A 19,395-nucleotide genomic window follows, 5' to 3' on the forward strand; every position below is an offset into this window, starting at 1 on the left:
CCCAAAACAGATCATAGCGCTAACTCTAAGAGTTAAAGTACAAAACTTCTAGAAGAAAACATAGGAGAAAAATTTTATTATTTTGGATTAAAGAATTCTTAGATAAGATGCCAAAAACACTAACCACAAATATGTGTGTGTGTATATATATGCATATGTATGTATACATGTGTATATGTATATATATGCATATATATGTATATATGTGTGTATATACGTGTGTGTGTATATATATCAATTGGACTTCATTAAAACTAAAGATTTTGTGCTTCAAAAGACATTTAAAAAATCAAAGACAAGCCACAGACTTAGAGAAAACATTTGCAATTCATGTATTTGATAAAGGGCTTGTATTTAGACTATATAAAGAACTCTTACAATCAGGTACAGTGGCTCACACCTGTAATCCCAGCACTTTGGGAGGTCAATGCAGGAGCACTGCTTGAAGCTAGGAGTTCTAGATCAGCCTGGGCAACAGAGCGAGACCCTGTCTCTGCAAAAAAATTTAAAAATTAGCTGGGCATGGTGGCATGTGCCTGTAATCCCAGCTTCTCAGGAGGCTGAGGTGGGAGGTTCACTTTAGGCCAGGAGGTCAAGGCTGCAGCGAGCCATGATTGTGATGCTGCACTCCACTGGGTGACAGAGCCAAGATCCTGTCTCTAATTAAAATAAATAATTTTTTTTTTTTTTTTTTTTTTTTTTTTTGAGACAGAGTCTGGCTCTGCCACCCAGGCTGGAGTACAGTGGCCGGATCTCAGCTCACTGCAAGCTCCGCCTCCCGGGTTCACGCCATTCTCCTGCCTCAGCCTCCCGAGTAGCTGGGACTACAGGCGCCCGCCAGGTCGCCGGGCTAGTTTTTTGTATTTTTTAGTAGAGACGGGGTTTCACCCTGTTAGCCAGGATGGTCTCGATCTCCTGACCTCGTGATCCACCCGTCTCGGCCTCCCAAAGTGCTGGGATTACAGGCTTGAGCCACCGTGCCCGGCTAAAATAAATAAATTTTTTAAAAAGAACTTCTTACAACTCAGTAAGACAACCAATTAAAGACTGAGCCAAAGATTTGAATAGATACTTCCAAGAAGATGTAAATAGAACTAAAAGCACATGAAAAGACCTTCAACATCACTAGTCACTAGAGAAATGTAAATTAAAACAATTATTATATTCCACAGCCACTAGAAAGGCTATAATAAAAAAGACAAAATAGTAACAATGCTGCCAAAGATGTGGAGAAACTGGAAATCTCAAACACTGCTGATGGGAATATCAAATTATACAACCTCTTTGAAAAACTGTGCAATTTCTTAAAAAGTTAAACCTAAATTCACCATCCAACAAAACGATTCCACTCCTAGGTATTTACCCTAAATAAATAAAAACACATATTCACACACAGACTGATATATGAATGTTCATAGTAACATTATTCACTATAGCCTGAACAATTCAGGGTCCATCAATTTGTGAATGAATAAGCAAAATGTGGTATATCCATACAATGGAATACTATGCAGCAATAAGAAAAAACAAGTTACATATGATGCATAATTGTTAAGAAATGGATGAACCTCAAAAACCTTGTATCAAAAGGTAAATGCAAAACACTACATATTGTATGATTCTATTAATCGTTCAGAAAAGAGAACTCTATAGAGAAACCATATTAGTTAAGGTGTCCCGGGGTTGGGGATAGGAACAGGAATTTACTGTAAATAGGCACAAGGAATGTTTTTAAAATAGGCACAAGGGATGTTTTTAAAATAATGGAAATGTTCTACAACTGAGTTGTGGTCAACCTGGCACAACTCAAAATCTACTAAAAAACCCCAAAGTGCATACTGTAAAGTGGATGTTATGGCATGTAAATTATACCTCAATAAAGCTGTTAGATACAAATGAAACCAAAGTAATATAAACACTACAATGAAGTGATAATAGTACACACTTTTTAACTGCCAAAACATTAAAATATAGCAGATATGTAACTTCCCCATCAGAAGAGGAACAGAAGAGGGAAGTACTTAGTCTGAGCAATAGTTAACAAAAAAAAAAAAAGGGAAATGCAATCAACAAGCAAGGTAAATAGAATGCCCAAAGCAAGACAGTAAAGTCCTCCCAGTTAGAGTAATTACAATGAAATACAGACTAAACTTAACAGTTTTAAGACACTGTCAGAGTAGGTTAAAAACGGTTTTCAGGAAGTCCTAGCCAGAGCAATCAGACAAGAGAAGGAAAGAAAGGGTATCCAAATTGGAAAAGAGGAAGTCAAATTATCTCTGTTTGCCACTGATACAATCTTATACCTAGAAGACCCTAAAGACTCCTCCGAAAGACTCCTAAATTTGATAAATAAATTCAGTAAAGTCTCAGGTTACATAATAAATCTACGCAGATCAGTAGCAATGCTATACACCAACAACATCCAAGCTGTAAATCAAATCAAGAACCCAATCCCTTTTACAACTGCTGGAAACAAGAATAAAATACTTAGGAATATACTTAACCAAGGAGGTGAAAGATCACTACAAGGTAGGCTACTAAACACTGCTGAAAGAAATCGTCACAGATGACACAAATGGAAATATATCCCATACTCATAGATTGGAAGAATCGATATCATACTGCCCAAAGCAATCCACAGATGTAATACGGTTCCTATCAAAATACTAACAATATTGTTCACAAAATTAGAAAAAAATCCTAAAGTTCATATGGAACCAAAAAAGAGCCCAAATAACCAACATAATCCTAAGCAAAATGAATAAATCTGGAGGCATCACATTACCTGACTTCAAATTATAATGCAAGGCTACAGTAACCAAAACAGCATGGTACTGGCATAAAAATAGATACATAGACCAATGGAACAGAACAGAGAACCCAGGAATAAAGCCAAATACTTAGAACCAGCTGATCTTCAACAAAGCATACAAAAACATCAACTGGGGAAAAGGACATCCTAGTCAATAAATGCAATAAATGGTGCTGGGAAAACTGGATAGCCACATGTATTGAAACTGGATCCTCATCTCTCACCATATACACAAATCAACTGAAGATGGATTAAAGACAAATATAAATCCTGAAACCATAAAAATTCTAGAAGAAAACCTAGAAAGACTTTTCCAGACATTGGCCTAGGCAAACAATTTATGACTAAGACCCCAAAAGTAAATGCAACAAAAACAAAAATGAATGAATAGAACCTAATTAGGGCTGGGCACAGTGGCTCATGCCTGTAATCCCTGCACTTTGGGAGGCCAAGGCGGGTGCTATTGTGTCTTCAAAAGTATTAAAGCCACCTTCGTAGTTTACTTCAGCTAGGGTTTTTTAGAACTTTGTAAAATCACGTGAGGTCAGGAGTTTGAGAGCAGCCTGGTCAACATGGTGAAACCCCGTCTCTACTAAAAATACAAAAATTAGCCAGGTGTGGTTGCACATGTCTGTAATCTCAGCTACTCAGGAGGCTGAGACAGGAGAATTACATGAACCTGGGAGGTGGAGTTTGCAGTGAGCCGACATCACCACTGCACTCCAGCCTAGGGACAGAGCAAGACTCCGTCACAAAAAAAAAAAAAAACAAAACAAACAAAAAAAAACCCTAATTAGATTAAGAAGCATCAGCACAGTCAAAGAAATAATCATCAGAGTAAACAGACAACCCACAAAACAGGAGAAAATATTTGCAAACCATCTATCCGACAAAGGACCAATATCCAGAATCTACAAGGAACTCAAACAAATCAACAAGAAAAAAAAAAAAATCCCATTAAAAAGTGGGCAAATGACAGATATTTTTCAAAAGAAGATACACAAATGGCCAAGAAACATGAAAAAATATTCATTAAGGAAATGCAAATTAAGCCACAATGAGATACCACCTTATCCCAGCCACAATGGTTATTACTAAAAAGTCAAAAAGCAATAGATAATGCATGGATGTGGTGAAAAGGGAACACTTATACGCTGCTGGTGGGAATGTAAATTAGTACAACCTCTGTGGAAAACACTATGGAGATTTCTCAAAGAACTGCAAGTAGATTTACCGTTTGATAAAGCAATCCCACTACTATCTACCCAAAGGAAAAGAAGTCACTGTATCGAAAAGACAACTGCACGTTTATCACAGCACAATTCACAGCTGCTAAGATATGGAACCAACCTAAGTGTCCGTCAATCAATAAGTGAATAAAGAAAATGTGGCAGATACACACCATGGCATACTACTCAGCCATAAAAGCGAATGAAATGATGTCTTTTGCAGCAACTTGGATGGAACTGGAGGCCATTTTCCTCCAATGAAGTAACTCAGGGGTGGAAAACCAAATATCGCCTGTTATCACTTGTAAGTGGGAGCTAAGCTATGGGTACGAAAAGACATACAGAGTGACATAATGGACACTGGAGACTCAGAACGGGGAGGCCGGGTGTGGGGTGAGGGATAAAAAATTACACATTGGGTACAACATACACTACTCAGGTAACAGATGCAGTAAAATCTCCAACTTTATCACTACACAATTCATCCATGTAACCAAGCATCACTAAAGGTACTGAAACAACTGTTTACACTAATAACAGCATAATTCTATTAGGTGCATGTATGCATATAAACAAAAACAAAACAGAAAGCTCTCTCACACACAAAAGATGGAACCTATTAGGAAAATATTTAGATCTATTACTCTCTAAAGGAAAAAACATGATTAGGGATAAAGAGGGTCACTATGAGGTTACTTGATGAGGAACATACTAATTTTAAACTCACATGCACACAATGCCTAAATTCACATAAAATTTAAAAATGAGCTTTTCAGAGAAATACCGTTACACTGATTACTTCTTAATTTTACTATTCTCCACCTATCATATTCCTTTTGTGTATATGGCCAAATAACATCACTGAAAAACTCCACCCTATTCCACCAAGTCAACATTAATTGTCTTATGTAGAAAGTTTAACAAACAAAAACAGGCTTCAAAAATTCAGATTTTTTAAAAGGTGGCCTCATTGTGAGTAGGTGAAATTATGGAGACATCATATAGATCACATATTTCCTCAATAGCTGAGTGCTCTTGTTTAGATGGCAATGTTTAAAAAAAAAAAAAAAAAACCCAAAAAAACGTGTTACGAGTGTTGTTTCTGGAACATAGCTGCCTGAGTTTAACCTACTTAATGGTTGTGTGGCTTAAAATGTTAGTCTCTCTCTTGGTAGGATGAGGGTGAAGGATAAAACAATAGTTTCTACCTCACTGGGATGCTGTGAGCATTAAATGAGATAATCCACATCAAGTGTACTAAAAATGCATGACACATTAGCAAGTGCTAAAAAAAAAATTATTTACCTTTTTGTGACTTATTGGTTAAGGGAACTGAAAAAACATTTTTTTTAACCCTAAATGATATTCTTCTAAAATGAAATTTAAATTATTTTAAAATGTAAAAATTTAATACTGATCAATTAAATATATAAATCATATTTATTGTAATTGAGGAATTCACTTAATAGGCCTTTGCTTGACAGCCTACATGCCACCACCTAAACAGCAGATGGATAAAGAACAGTTTCGCCCTTGAAAACCTGTTTCTTATGGAGGAGACAAATCTGTAAAATAGACACCTGCATTTCACAAATTAGGAACTATTTCAATGAATAGAAAGCTCTTAAACATGCATGACCAATTTTTAAAAAATCAAATTTTAGTAAAATGAACATAATCATTATGTAACAATATTTTTAATGATTTTGAAATCCCTTTAAGATACCATACTGCCACAGAATCATTCTAAAAAATCATTGATATGTAGACACACATGTATGTTAAAACTACGTCCTTGGGCTGGGTGCGGTGACTCAAGCCTGTAATCCCAGTACTTTGGGAGGCTGAGGCGGGCAGATCATGAGGGTCAGGAGATTGAGACCATCCTGGCTAACATGGTGAAACCCTGTCTCTATTAAAAATACAAAAAATTAGCTGGGCGTGGTGGTAGGTGCCTGTAGTCCCAGCTACTCGGGAAGCTGAGGCAGGAGAATGGTGTGAACCCGGGAGGTGGAGCTTGCAGTGAGCCGAGATCCTGCCACTGCACACCAGCCTGGGCAACAGAGCAAAACTCCGTCTCAAAAAAAAAAAAAAAGGCCGAGCACAGTGGCTCACACCTGTAATCCCAGCACTTTGGGAGGCCGAGGCAGGTAGATCATTTGCAGTCAGTTCTAGACCAATCTGGCCAACATGGCAAAACCCTGTCTCTACCAAAACATAGGAAAAAACAAAAACAAAAAAACAGCTGGGCATGGTGGCACGTGCCTGTAGTCCCAGCTGCTCAAGAGACTGAGGCATGAGAATCGCTTGAACGCAGGAGGCCGAGATCGCAGTAAGCCGAGACTGCACCACTGCACTCTGGGTAACAGTGACAGTCTCAAAAAAAAAAAAAAAAAGGGAAAAAGAAAATACACATTTGCTGTGAGTATAGAATATAGAAGAGTTAAACCAGTAACTAGAAATATTGGTTCTTTATAGTAGGTAGGTGGGGATTTGTGCAAGAGACATAGAAAGGTTAAACAAGAAACTAGAGTTTACTATGGGCAGGCGGGAAAGTGATAGAAAGCAGCTGGGAATGGGAATGGGGTGGGAGGAAAGAGGTACGAACAACACTTCTCCATGTATATCCTTTTACAAAGCTCAGACTCTGAGAACCACCTGAGTGTTTCACATATTTTTCACATACTGAAAAAATAAATCATTAAAATCAACCAAGATGTGGAGAGAACCCTCAAACAGTAAAAAATGGACCAAGAGTACAAATCAGTCCACAGATCAGAGAGGGTGGGAAAGAAAAGGACCTAAGGAACTTCTTTGAAAAACTGTTTCTTTACTGATAATACGAGGCAAAACCCAAAAAGAATTGCATAACAGTGCAATGTAGTTAATGTGTTTCTCCTAGGGTATGAATTAGCTCTTCTGAAACTACATGTATATTACAGTGAAAAAAAAAACAAAAAACAAAAACCAGTAAGTAAATACACTGCAGACAAGAGGCAGGTTACCCATGTTATAAACAAAGTAACAAATCAGGAAAAACAGAAATTAATGCTGTATTAGATTAGAATCAGAAGTATCACTGCAAACTCATGGTTTTTAATAAACAGATACATAAATATATATTCATTAATACATATACATGTATTTCCTAGCTCTATCTGCTGAAAAGGCCCAAGAGGCAATGACACCCCACTGGCAATTAGTATACTTAACTGAACAGATGTTGGTTTCTAAACACCATATTCCAATTAAAGGAACCAGGGTTCCTTGAAGTGGTTGTTTCCAGGGCTGGGACTGGAAAAATAGATGGTCCTGTAGTATTTTGTGGTGCCAGTAAGAAAGTGTTCAAAAAAAGATGGGAACTTGTTGAAAGAACTTAGGAGTTAACTCAAAGGAGTTCCTAATGGGCAAATGCAGAAGAATTTGAGCAACCAAACAATGGTAGTAAGTAATGAATTTTAACCCATATAATAAAATATCCAGGTGTCCACAGATATAATCAAATAAGCTGGGAGAGAGAGGTATGGAGACAAAACTTGTTATTATAAAAGAATTTCAAGAAATAAATGTGCAAGGGCAAAACAGAAAATCACCTTTAGGCAAACACCACAGTGATAACTGTTACAGACAAGGTCCACCAATAAATGCAAAACTTAGCATAAGCCGGAGGAGAAAAGAATTTGCATGTCTCATGCATCACTCATGTATCGCTCCCAAGATACGAACTACAAAGGAAGCGGTAATTTTACAGTGGAGATACCTGGCAATCACCTTAACCAAGTGATTAAGACTGACACACCAAAATAAGGAACTCGAAATGACACACTAGAATGTACTTCTTGATATGATGCATTTTCTGTGGTATTCTTTTCAAAATTGCAAAACCTCAAGGCATCTGAGTACATCAAACAAATCCAAACTAAGGAACATCCTCAAAATATCCCACCAGTACTCTTCAAAAATATCAAAGTTATGAAAGACAAACTGAGGAACTGTCTGAGACTGGAGGAAAGACTAAGGAGCAGTAAGTAACAAATAAACACAAGATGGAGTCATAGACAAGATCTGGGGAACAGAAGAACACTAGTTCTTTTTCTAATGGAAAATTTGGTGGAAAAGTTGGTGAAATTCAAGTAAGACCTGTAGTTTAGGTAATGCCATTGCACCAACATAAATTTCCTGATTTGGATAATTATATTATGGTTCTATGTTGTAATACTGAGGGAGGCTGAATGAAATGAGGGTATATGGGAACTCTTGGTACTATTTTGTGCAATTGTTCTGAAGGACTAAAGTTATTATATTTCAAAATAGAAAGTTTAAGAGAGAATCTCTTGGTCTGTTTTATAACGGTTTAAAACAGAACAGGTAAGACCAACTTCATTTTGTCCCAAACTTTAATATAAATAAGTTATAATTTTAAATTACAATTTAATACTTTGTTAGAAGACTGAAGCTTTGAAATGGGGCAACACTATTTCATGGTCTCCAGAGCAGAACATGCAAAAATGTGTTATCAAACGTTTCTTCTCCTACCGTCTTGTTCTATGAGGGAAGAACCTATCTCAAAGATGTAACATAGGCTCAAAATCAAGTTTGTGAACATGAAAAATTATTTAATGACAGGCGTCTTGAAATTACAAATCTGTTAAGAACACCACAATAGTCCTACAGTAAAGTTTGTTTCTGGGAAAAAAAATCTAGCACAGAAAGGCTCGTGAATAGCAATTCCTAACGGGAGCACCTTTGTGTGTGTAATTTCTGCTTTGGTTTTAGTGGGGGTTGGGGCATGAACTGAAAGAAATACTTTTTAACTACAAAATATATGCACAGTTGATCTAAATTTACTAAAGAAGAAATCTACATTTTTAGGTGATCTTTCAAAATCAGTTGTTGATTTGAATTATCCATTAACTAGTAGGGATTCAAGTTTGCCCCCTTGTCATTAAAATACATATTCATAAAACTTTAAAGTTACACTGTTCTAGTTACAAATAGCTTCTACTTTTCTAGGACATAATTTCACTTTAAGAAGAATTCATTAAAGAAGCTATAAATAACCTTTAAATATTTAGCCATGAATAGAGGGTGGACTGGCATCGATGGCTTATTTTAGTACTAACGCAGAATGCTTATTTATTTATTTATTTATTTATTTATTTGAGACGGAGTCTGGCTCTGTCGCCCCAGCTGGAGTGCAGTGGCCGGATCTCAGCTCACTGCAAGCTCCGCCTCCCGGGTTTACACCATTCTCCTGGCTCAGCCTCCCGAGTAGCTGGGACTACAGACGCCCGCCACCTCACCCGGCTAGTTTTTTGTAGTTTTTTTTTTTCAGTAGAGACGGGGTTTCACCGTGTTAGCCAGGATGGTCTCGATCTCCTGACCTCGTGATCCGCCCGTCTCGGCCTCCCAAAGTGCTGGGATTACAGGCTTGAGACACCGCGCCCGGCCCAGAATGCTTTTGAAAAGCTACATTTTAGCATGCATCGAGCTAATGATTAACTTGTAGTGTTATTTGCAATGTTAGAAAAAATTTATCTTTGAGGAGTTGTGCTCAAAGTAAATGTGTTATTTCAGTTAGTAGGAAAGTAGCCTTAAAGAATGCAAATGTTGGGAAGATGAAATTGTAAGGAATTTTTATTTAAAACGTTTAAACATCTAGACCTTTACTTGTCTCCCAAAACATAATCACAGTGAAACTGCAAAAACTAAGGGAGAAGTGTCTGAGGAACTGAAAGAATTCCAGATCTGTTGTGTGATACATGTAGCACATACATGAATCAAGGACATATCTGTACTCAATTTTGAATCAAAGTTCACAACATTTTTGAGACCAAGTTTCATAAAGTTTTTACTGGAAAAAAAAAGTTTTACAAAATATCTTTCCAAAGAAATTTTCCCATAGAGTACAATTAATTCATGTAGCTTTCTTCCTTAAAGATTACAGTATGACATTCAGAGGGGCGAGGTTTCTTGAATAGCCAACTAGCTGCAAAACCTACAAGAGAAATAGATTTTTTTAAAGTGCCTTTAAAATGTGAAAGCAAGTAATATAATTGTTGAATCTATTTGAAATTTTAAAATTTTCTTTAAAATAGTCCATATGGTATGCACAATATCACAGCTGGCACAAAACTGCCTGTTTAGTTTGAAACACAAAAACAATGCATATGAACAGTATTCTTTGAAAAGTAATTCAAAATGCTGCCACTGCATCATAAAGGCAAACTTAGACAAGAATGTTGACAGTATTCAGAGAATTAACAAAACAAGCCGAATATTAAAGTATTCAGACAGTTACTTTGATTTTTTCAAATACCAAGGGTAAAAGAACTTGTTGCCAAAGTAACTCAGGATACCTTATTTCAAACTACATGTAACCTATTTTGCTATAGATATTCTAAACAAATAAACAACTAGGTTTTAGGATGTAAATTCTCATTTCCTAGACAGGGCCTAGTTTTTCTGTTGCAATCTGGCAGCTTTAAACTTTGAAACCCTCTTTCCAGTTTCTTCTGATGCTTCCAACAGAACTTCCTTTCGTTCTGGAATAGTGGGTAGTGCAGGATGAGCAATGGCTGGGTGTGGTGTTAAGGAAGGCGATACAAATTCTTTTTCTATAACAGTTCCAGAAAAAGCCTAGAAAACAAAAGTCAGGTTATGGTAATAAAATGCAAGTAAGACACCCACAAAATCTTCCCATTCACTAATTTGACATTTCTTTTCATTAAAAGTAAATTCACAAGATTTGTGGCTAGACAACACTACTACATCAAAATACCAATTGTTCAGAGAAAATAACACCATTAAATTTTAATTTCACCACCAAATAGAAGTAATTTTTACAGTATACATGCAAGAAAACAAAATGTAAAATGTAAATTTTATCTGGGAAAAAACAGAAATGGATAAATAAAAGGTCTTCAAACTTTCATACATTCCATTCATGTCCACCCCATGCTGTGAAAAATAACATATTAAAATAAAAATGCTATTAGGGTGTCAAACTCCGACTTCTGTACATCAGTTGATGAATGAGCTATCCTATGGTGGCCTTGCACCTGCTAGCCAATAGCTTAGTTTCACCCAGTACTGACATTTCTAACTGAAATCTCTTTGGTGGTGTTTATGCAATTATTTAAATATTTTATTGCATTTTGCCTCAATTTTAAGAGATCAGTGGAAGTTGAAAAATAAAAGTGCTGACACTAGTAGGAATAAGCACAGGTTTCAAAATTTTAAGATAATTAACTCTGACAGAAATCAGAAGTTCCACAAAAAAAGAAAATGACTCAATTTCAACTGGATGTTTGCTGCATTTAATCTGGTCAACTGTATGTTCAACTGGAACAGAATTAAACAATGTGCATAAATTGCTGGAAATATCTGTACATGTTGTTTTATACAAAAATAGGTAAGACCCAAGGAGGGTTTTTTTGTTGTTGTTTTTTTTTTTTTTTTGAGACAGAGTCTCCCTCTGTCACCCAGGCTGGAGTGCAGTGGTGCAATCTCGCCTCACTGAAAGTTCCGCCTCCTAGGTTCACGCCATTCTTCTGCCTCAGCCTCCCGAGTAGCTGGCACTACAGGCGCCCACCACCACGCCCGGCTAATTTTTTCTTTGTATTTTTTAGAAGAGACGGGGTTTCACTGTGTTAGCCAGGATGGTCTCAATCTCCTGATCTCGTGATCCGCCCGCCTCGGCCTCCCACAGTGCTGTGCTGAGATTACAGGCATCAGCCACCGCGTCCGGCCAATTTTTTTTTTTTTTTTTTTTTAGGATTTCTGATATTTAGAACCTCCATCCTTCCCTCTACAAACCAAAATTTGACAGGTGAACTTTAATGTACACTTTGCTTTCCTCTGTCTACCAACTGCTCAAAATTAGTTAAAACAACATTATCACCTGAATAATTTTAAAAGCCATCTTCTTCTACCTTGCCCCACCACTGAAACAAAAACAAAGAAAGCCATCTCTCTCCTACATTATTTCTGGAGTTCAGCTGGTAAAAGCAGCTTAAAGCTTACTTTCCTAAAAACTCCACTTTATCACGATGAGCATAGAGCCTTCTTCTCCTTCTTCTATTTAAAATGCTTTTGAAAAAGAGATAATATTTTAGCATTTAAAAAGATACTGAAAAGGGCATCTTCCAAAGCACTTACCATAATCATGAACTATTTCTTTGATGTTAAAAAATTTATAGCAACTACTATTAAACATTTCCATACAAAATGCAAAACTAGTAAGGGTGAAATAAAAAATAGGTTCCACACTCTAGCTGTACCATGATACACTAAGTCCTTACAAAAAACTAATATTCAAATATTTATCAGCAAAAGTCTACATCCATTACCTGTTTTCTAACAGTATGGAAGACAATTAAATAAGGTAAGATACTTTCCAGGTCACCTAAGATCATTATACTGAGAAGAGGCGAAGAAAACATTCTAGTCATATGTACTGTCCCTAAATGCTACCAATCTCCACCCCCAATTACCATTTAATACACTGAGTATAATACCATTTAGTAAAAGCAATGGAATTTTTATATAAGAGTATTTATATATATGCATGCATCTTATTGGATATACAAATGTGTACATCGATTTGATCTAAGCATGGGTTCCCCAATCTTCCTTTTTCAATTAAAAACTTCAAATACTCCCCAAAACACAAGAATGAAGAAATTAATAGCCTTATATTTCACAGACATCCTTATTTGGGGATTTCCTAACCTCCCCCGCACCGCCACCAAAAACTGTAAGAGGCGTCGTGGGTGAAAGTGTATTGAGTGTGCACTATTTTTTCTAAGGACATGGTCTACAGCTTTCATCAGATTATAAAACAATTCCATAATCCCCCAAGAGTTAAGTTTCACCGGTACAGGGCAAAATATTAGACTTTAGATAATTATCTGCTATGCATGCATTATTTTTCTTTAACTTAGCCAAGGTATTTAAAAGAGAATAGTATAATCTGATCCTTACACTATCAGAAAATGACCTACTGGTAATTTATTTAAAATAAACTGCTAAATAATTTCCTAGCTACAAATGTAATACATAATGCCAAGTAAGATATTTTAAATTTCCCATTTTGCTGAAATAGACACAATAATGTGTCTATTAAGACAAGTAATGTGTTTATCAAAAAATAAACTATTTGAGTATCACAGTATTTGTACTGTTTGCTTGTGACTGTTAATTTTTTATTAATTAGTATCAAGAAAGTATGAAACCTAGAATTAATTAAATCTTATGACTTTTCAGATCAAATAGCTAAAATTGGCCAAAGATACTATATGAAATAAAGAATTAAAAGACACACACACACACCTCAGGTGTTACTGATAAGGGCAAAAGTTTCTTTTGATGACTTTCTTGTGGTTCCTCTTCCAAAATGCTCTCACTGGTGTCACTGCAAGTGGCTTCTTCACAGCTGATACTCCTCAAAACTCCCCGCCTATCGTCAAATTCAGCAGCACTGCTTTCACTGGTGTCACTACACACACTATTCTCTCTACTTCGAGACTTCAGGATGGATTTGCGAGGGACATATTCTCCATTCACAACATCAACAAAGGCTCTGTGATATTCAAAACACATATACATTCACTGTACGTAACTCATAAAACTGAGAATAACCTTTTGAAAATTTCCTTAAATCTACTGTAGAAATTAATCTGAAAACTTTTATTAAAACCTTGTATCTAAAATAGTCACAATCACAATTAATTTTATAGCCTCAAATGACATTTTCATACTATTTTGAAAGATATGATTTATCTGGCCTAATAAAACACAGCATGTTATTTTTAAGCATGTCCTAGGTGGCAATAGCATGGTTTGCCAAAACTCTACATAAAGTTTTAGACCCACGTATACATTTAGCAGTTTTCACTATTTAATAAGGGTCATAAAAACAGTACGTATTTTCAAGTGATAGTTTTCTCAACAAACAATTCCAAAAAACAAAAAAAAACTGCAACAGTATAACTTCTACTCTGAAAAGGTAAACTGCATGCCAAGCATATTATGGCTGTGGTAGAAACCTACGGACCTAGCCCACTGGAAACAAAAATGCATTTCTGAAGATACAAGATTTTCTGACTAGACCATTTGGAAATGTTTCAAAAGCACAGGTGAAGAGGAGAAAGTGAAAAAAAAAAATTCCTCCATTCCCACTGCTCTGAACTGGGAAGCTACAGCCACTCAGCCTATCAGATTCTAAGCTAACTCCTCAGAACACTTCACATTTCAGTGACGGTCTTTTGTGTTACAAACAACTTTCTCTGGTAAAGGTTCAGTGGCAGAAAGAGATACAAGGCCAGCAGACAGCCCTGCAGCTGTGAGCGCCTCCCACCTATAAATGTCAGCAGGTGTCCTGATGGTGGGCAGCTCCTGGGCAGAGTGGCCACTGCCAGTGCTGTTCTTTCGTTTACGTTTGGCTTCTTCTTTCTTTTCACTGAATTTTAAAGTGGTATTCTTTCCAGTATTTATTCGGACCTAAAATTTCAGAGCAAGAAATTAAGAACCTTTTGATAAATTTAATAAAAGTGAAACCAAAACAAATAAACTCTGTAACTAAACAAATAATAGTAAGAGAGGGAGCTGAAATTTTCTGATGCTGAAATGATGTGCATTATCAGGTGGAATTAAAAAAAGTCCTTACCTCACAGATCTATGACCTCTAAAGTAAATCTTTAATAACAAATCCTAGTCTTCAGTGTCTTTATTATTGTAGAGAAAGCAAAATACATTTGAACTAAATGCTAGATTTCTTATAAGCTTCATATCACCCGATTCCTTTGATATAAGTTTTTGGCTTGAATTATGTATTTCAAAAGAAAGAGTATAAACAACAACAACAAAAAATCCACTAAGAATATAATCTTTAAGTCATAAAAGTACTATTAAATAGTGCCTATTTAGAATTTTTAAAACATCTCTAACTTTTAGAAATTGAAGGAGTAAAAAAATAAAAACCAACCCTGTTCAGGGTTCACATGGGGTTAACATGTTATTTTTCCTCCCCTAGTCAGCACTTAGACCATACTTTCCACAATAATGCCCACTATTCCCTATAATAATCCTGCAAATAATACTTGTTCTTTCTATCTAAATGAAAACAGGAAAAAAGTAAAAGCCTGGCAAAAGAATCACAAAGCGACCTTTTCTGGCTAATCATCTCAGTCAACTTTTCCCAAAGAATCAGGGGAAGACCCCTTCAGTCTGACATGTTAGAATATAAAAACACATACAATTATTTCACTTCTTATTGGAGCAGGAATAACTCAGGAAGCTAAGAAATATCAAATATGTTTTAAATATATTTCATTAAATAATAATCACACACACTTAAGACTGATACCACAGACCCTTAACTCTGATACAGGCAATTGGGAATATTGTGTAGAAAGGGGCGAAAGAGTTTCTGTTTTATTACCAACCAGATCTATGTCTACTAGGCCTTAAATTTCCCTGAGAAAGACGAATTAGACGAATTCCCAGTGCCTCCTTAGAACAGTACATAGAGCAGAGAGAGGGCAAAGATGGACTTAAGGCAGCCAATCCTTCCTTCAATCGGAGCCAACCTGCTTTGATCTATTTTAAACACTGGGATTCTACAGTAAGTATGGAGGGAACAAAAGGCTTTTCATGCTAGAGAAAAGCTTTAAAACTCTGTATTAGAAAATCTCCACAGTCACCCCCAGCTCTAAAATGCCAAAATTCTAAAGTCATGATTATCCACAGATGTTTATATTTACTTTGTCAGAAAAGAAACTAATTTTTACTTTCTCCTACATTTTCCCTTTGTGCTTATGAAGTATTCATTTTATGTCCATAGAAAACAACCTGGCATAATTAAAAATTTAACTAATGCAGTCACTTTCAACATGCTAAGCACACCAAAATATCCACAATATAATTAACTCCAGGATTCTTGAGAAAACTCTCTGAATGAAGGACAGGTGAAGTTACAGTAGCTGCCACTCAAATCTGATCCCCTTCCAGACCCCAAACAATGCATTGTTTCAGAGAACAATGGACCAATACCAGCTAACTAAATTTTTTTTCCCCTTTTTCTTCTTAAATTGGTCAGAACAAGAGGCAAAAGATGATTTTCCTGTCTGGCACTATCTACAACGATAATGACTGTTAATACTACTCTTTTAAAAAATATCATAATGCTTAATGTTCAAATTATATGCAAAATTAGTAAAGTTAAAAGTATACAAACCCTCTTAGGCTCAACAGTATGAGAAAAATATATTGTTGGTATAGAATTATCTCCAACCCCTAAAGCCTCATGGTCATTATCACCATCATAGTCGTCAATGTTGTCGTCGTCCTCATCGTCGTCATCATCATCATCACCACTGTGGTAAGAACTGGAACCATTCACTGAACAGTTCAACTGACTACTCATTTGAACACTGAATGGTTCTGAACTTGCAACATCCTTATGACAACTGTCCAGAGTATGAGAGTCTGTTACTTGATACATTGCATTCACATTTGTGTTATGATCTTCCTTTTCCTCTTCAGAAGATGTCGTATCTTCTCCATTTGCAATCACAATATCAGGCTTACTAGTAAGGGAGAAGAAAATTAACAAGATCAAACAAACATACTAGAATTTTACATTATTTAAATTTCCAGTTAGTTTCCATGGGTAAACACTAAGATCTTGAATAAAGTATTTTTAAAACTAGAATTCTAAGTTCAAAAACAAAAAAATGTTTTGAAGTTAACAAAAAACATTAGTTCCTATGCTGCTTCTATACATTGCAGTTATTCAGACATAAGCAGAATATAGAAGATAATTTTTTTATCTTTGCAAGAAAGATATTGGCCATATGCAATATAAATATAGTACCAATAATAACAAAGTTGTAAGAAATTCAGAGAACATGTCTCTCTACTTAAAGACCAGAAATTGAAACCACATAACCATAATACACACTTATTTTCTACTCCTATACTCAGATTTTACAATGAGCATGTATTACTGTAATTTTAAAAAATAAAGGATTTATACATATGCACATGAATATACTTATATTTATACACACGAGTGAACACTTATCATACTTGATTCTATAAAAGATTTGAGGACCTTACAAAAATAACAAAATCGAAAATGCAACAGAACTGAAATAACATCATACAAAAATAGAGAATCATGACCAAGAAAAATCACAAGATTCAAAACTGGTTTTTAAAAATGAATAGTATCAGTTAATCAAAAAGACCTAAGAATTTATAGGTGAAATGGTAGGAAAAAGAAACTTGTATGCTTCCTGCCCTATTTTTCACAGAAACTAATTATTGCATATGGTACATCATTTAAGCAAAATAATATAGGAACTTCTCGAGCAGCAGACTTCATTTAGCATTTTAACAATTCTAAGTATGTGCTAATGTGTATTTCAAAGAGCAATTTGGTAAAGTTTCTCCTACATATAGCTATCTGACCAGATTACAAATTACCTGCTCCAAAGTTTACAAAAGGAAAGCAAGAATAAACATTTTACTGTATCAAACTTACATTCATGGTATTTCTGTATTTCACAACACATTCAAAGATAGAGCACTATCCTGGGTGTAGTATAAAAATACTGCATTTAAAATTGAACATTATATACATTAAATCCAAGATTATTAAAAGTCAACTATCTGGTATAATTATACAAAATAGGCTATAATAAAAAAATGAAGATGTTTATCTTAAGTATTAAAGTACATGCACATGCATGGGAATATGCACAAACACACAATCCTGTAAGAAAATATTCCAAAGAATTAATGTTTATCTTGAGGTGAAAGGATTATTGATAATATATTATGCTTCCCTGCATTTTCTTCAATGAACACATACTATTTTATTAATGAAGAAAGATTAATGAGGAAATGTATACAGAAACAAATTATCTTGGAAAGATAATCTGTCATCAAGTACCTATCAAGTTCACCCAGCAATTCTTCTTGTCTCTCTAGTTCTTCAAGTCGAGCCCACAGTTCTTTATCAGCAAGCAAATCCTTGGATTTCACATCATTTGCAATATCTGCTTCAAAAATATCTGAAGTTTTTGGTTTGGAATGCGGTTTATGAGCAATTCGGTGTTTTGCTATTTAGAAAAAGGGAAAGACATGGCTGTTAATAGCCAACATAAAAAAAGCACAAACCCAGACTTAATGAGACTTTCTTTTGGGGCAAGGGAGACATTGAAACAGAGCGGTCACAATTTTTAAGCCAAACAGGAGAACTCCAAGGATGAATGTCTCTTACAGCCTTGCTACTCAAAGCGTGGTCCATGGACCAGCAGCACTGGTGTCCCTGGGGAATACTTCAGAAGTGTAAGCTCTAAGGACACCCCAGACCCACCGAATCAGAATCTGTACTTCAACAAGAGCCCCAGAGAATCTGCATGCACATTAAAGGTTGTGAAGCAGAGCTTCAAAAATGCATATGGAGAAATGGCCACAAAGCACCCTGGTTATAAAGTGAAATGCAACACATAAACGATAAATTTCCATTTACCACCCTTACTCAAGGAAATCTAGTTACTACAGTAACATGCAAAAGCCTTGTCAAAGGACACTTTAAACTCCAGGGCGCTGCCAAGGAATGAATACCCTACAAGAAAACAATAGAGGCTCACCTCCCTAAAGTTCTATTATCATTTTACATATGAATATCTCTACTTTTTAAACTGCTTCATTTTATTTGTAATCTTCATGTGAGGAAAGAAGATGGGTCAAATCTGAACTCAGAGTATCTGTTTTTCATTTTAAAAAATAGATTATTTTGTCTTTATTTGTCTTATAAAGACTTATAAAGTCTTTATTTGCTTTATTAAAGCAAAGTAATGGGAAAGTAATGGGAAAAAGTCTAAGATATGTCCTGTTATGAGATATGGCACTACTAGATGACCTCGAGTCCATCATCTACTCAATTTTGCTGCACTGTTGTATAAATCTGAAAATATCAAAATTATGTTTCATAGCCTTATTCTCTGTAACTATTATTGATAAGACAGTAGTTAACAACTTTATTTCAGACCTGTAGCACTCATAATTTATCACTGGTCACCACAAACAAAAATCTTGTCTTTCTGTTCTTTAACTTTAACATATATCTCCTTTATTTCACCTTCTAAAGCCACTTCCTGTTACTTGTGACATGGCTTCTTTCAACCACTAAGTTATCTTAAAGAGATCATTACCAAAATGTGAGCATTAAAAGTCAAAACAAATGCTTAGTACATTTGTTTAGGACACTGTACAGTCTTCTACAGTAGCAGATAATAAGCCATCTGTAATACTTTTACAATTTCACTACTGTTAACACTT

The 19,395-nt window shown here is 35.6% G+C and overlaps 1 protein-coding gene across 4 annotated transcripts in view; it reads right to left on the reverse strand.

Moving 5' to 3' along the window:
* Positions 1-9,662: 9,662 nt before the first annotated feature.
* The window catches only part of URI1 (URI1 prefoldin like chaperone), a 74,759-nt gene continuing 65,026 nt past the window's right edge, over positions 9,663-19,395 (reverse strand). For all 4 annotated transcript variants that reach the window (XM_003915272.4, XM_009194067.3, XM_009194068.4 and 1 more), the window contains 5 exons: positions 18,002-18,170; positions 16,280-16,631; positions 14,402-14,544; positions 13,375-13,624; positions 9,663-10,680 (listed from right to left, as the gene is read on the reverse strand). In XM_003915272.4, the coding sequence (XP_003915321.1) occupies positions 10,498-10,680; positions 13,375-13,624; positions 14,402-14,544; positions 16,280-16,631; positions 18,002-18,170 (1,097 nt within the window). In that variant the 3' untranslated portion in view covers positions 9,663-10,497. The remainder of the gene's footprint in view (positions 10,681-13,374; positions 13,625-14,401; positions 14,545-16,279; positions 16,632-18,001; positions 18,171-19,395) is intronic.

This window comes from Papio anubis, chromosome 20 (assembly GCF_008728515.1).
Source record: "Papio anubis isolate 15944 chromosome 20, Panubis1.0, whole genome shotgun sequence".
Taxonomy (NCBI): domain Eukaryota; kingdom Metazoa; phylum Chordata; class Mammalia; order Primates; family Cercopithecidae; genus Papio; species Papio anubis.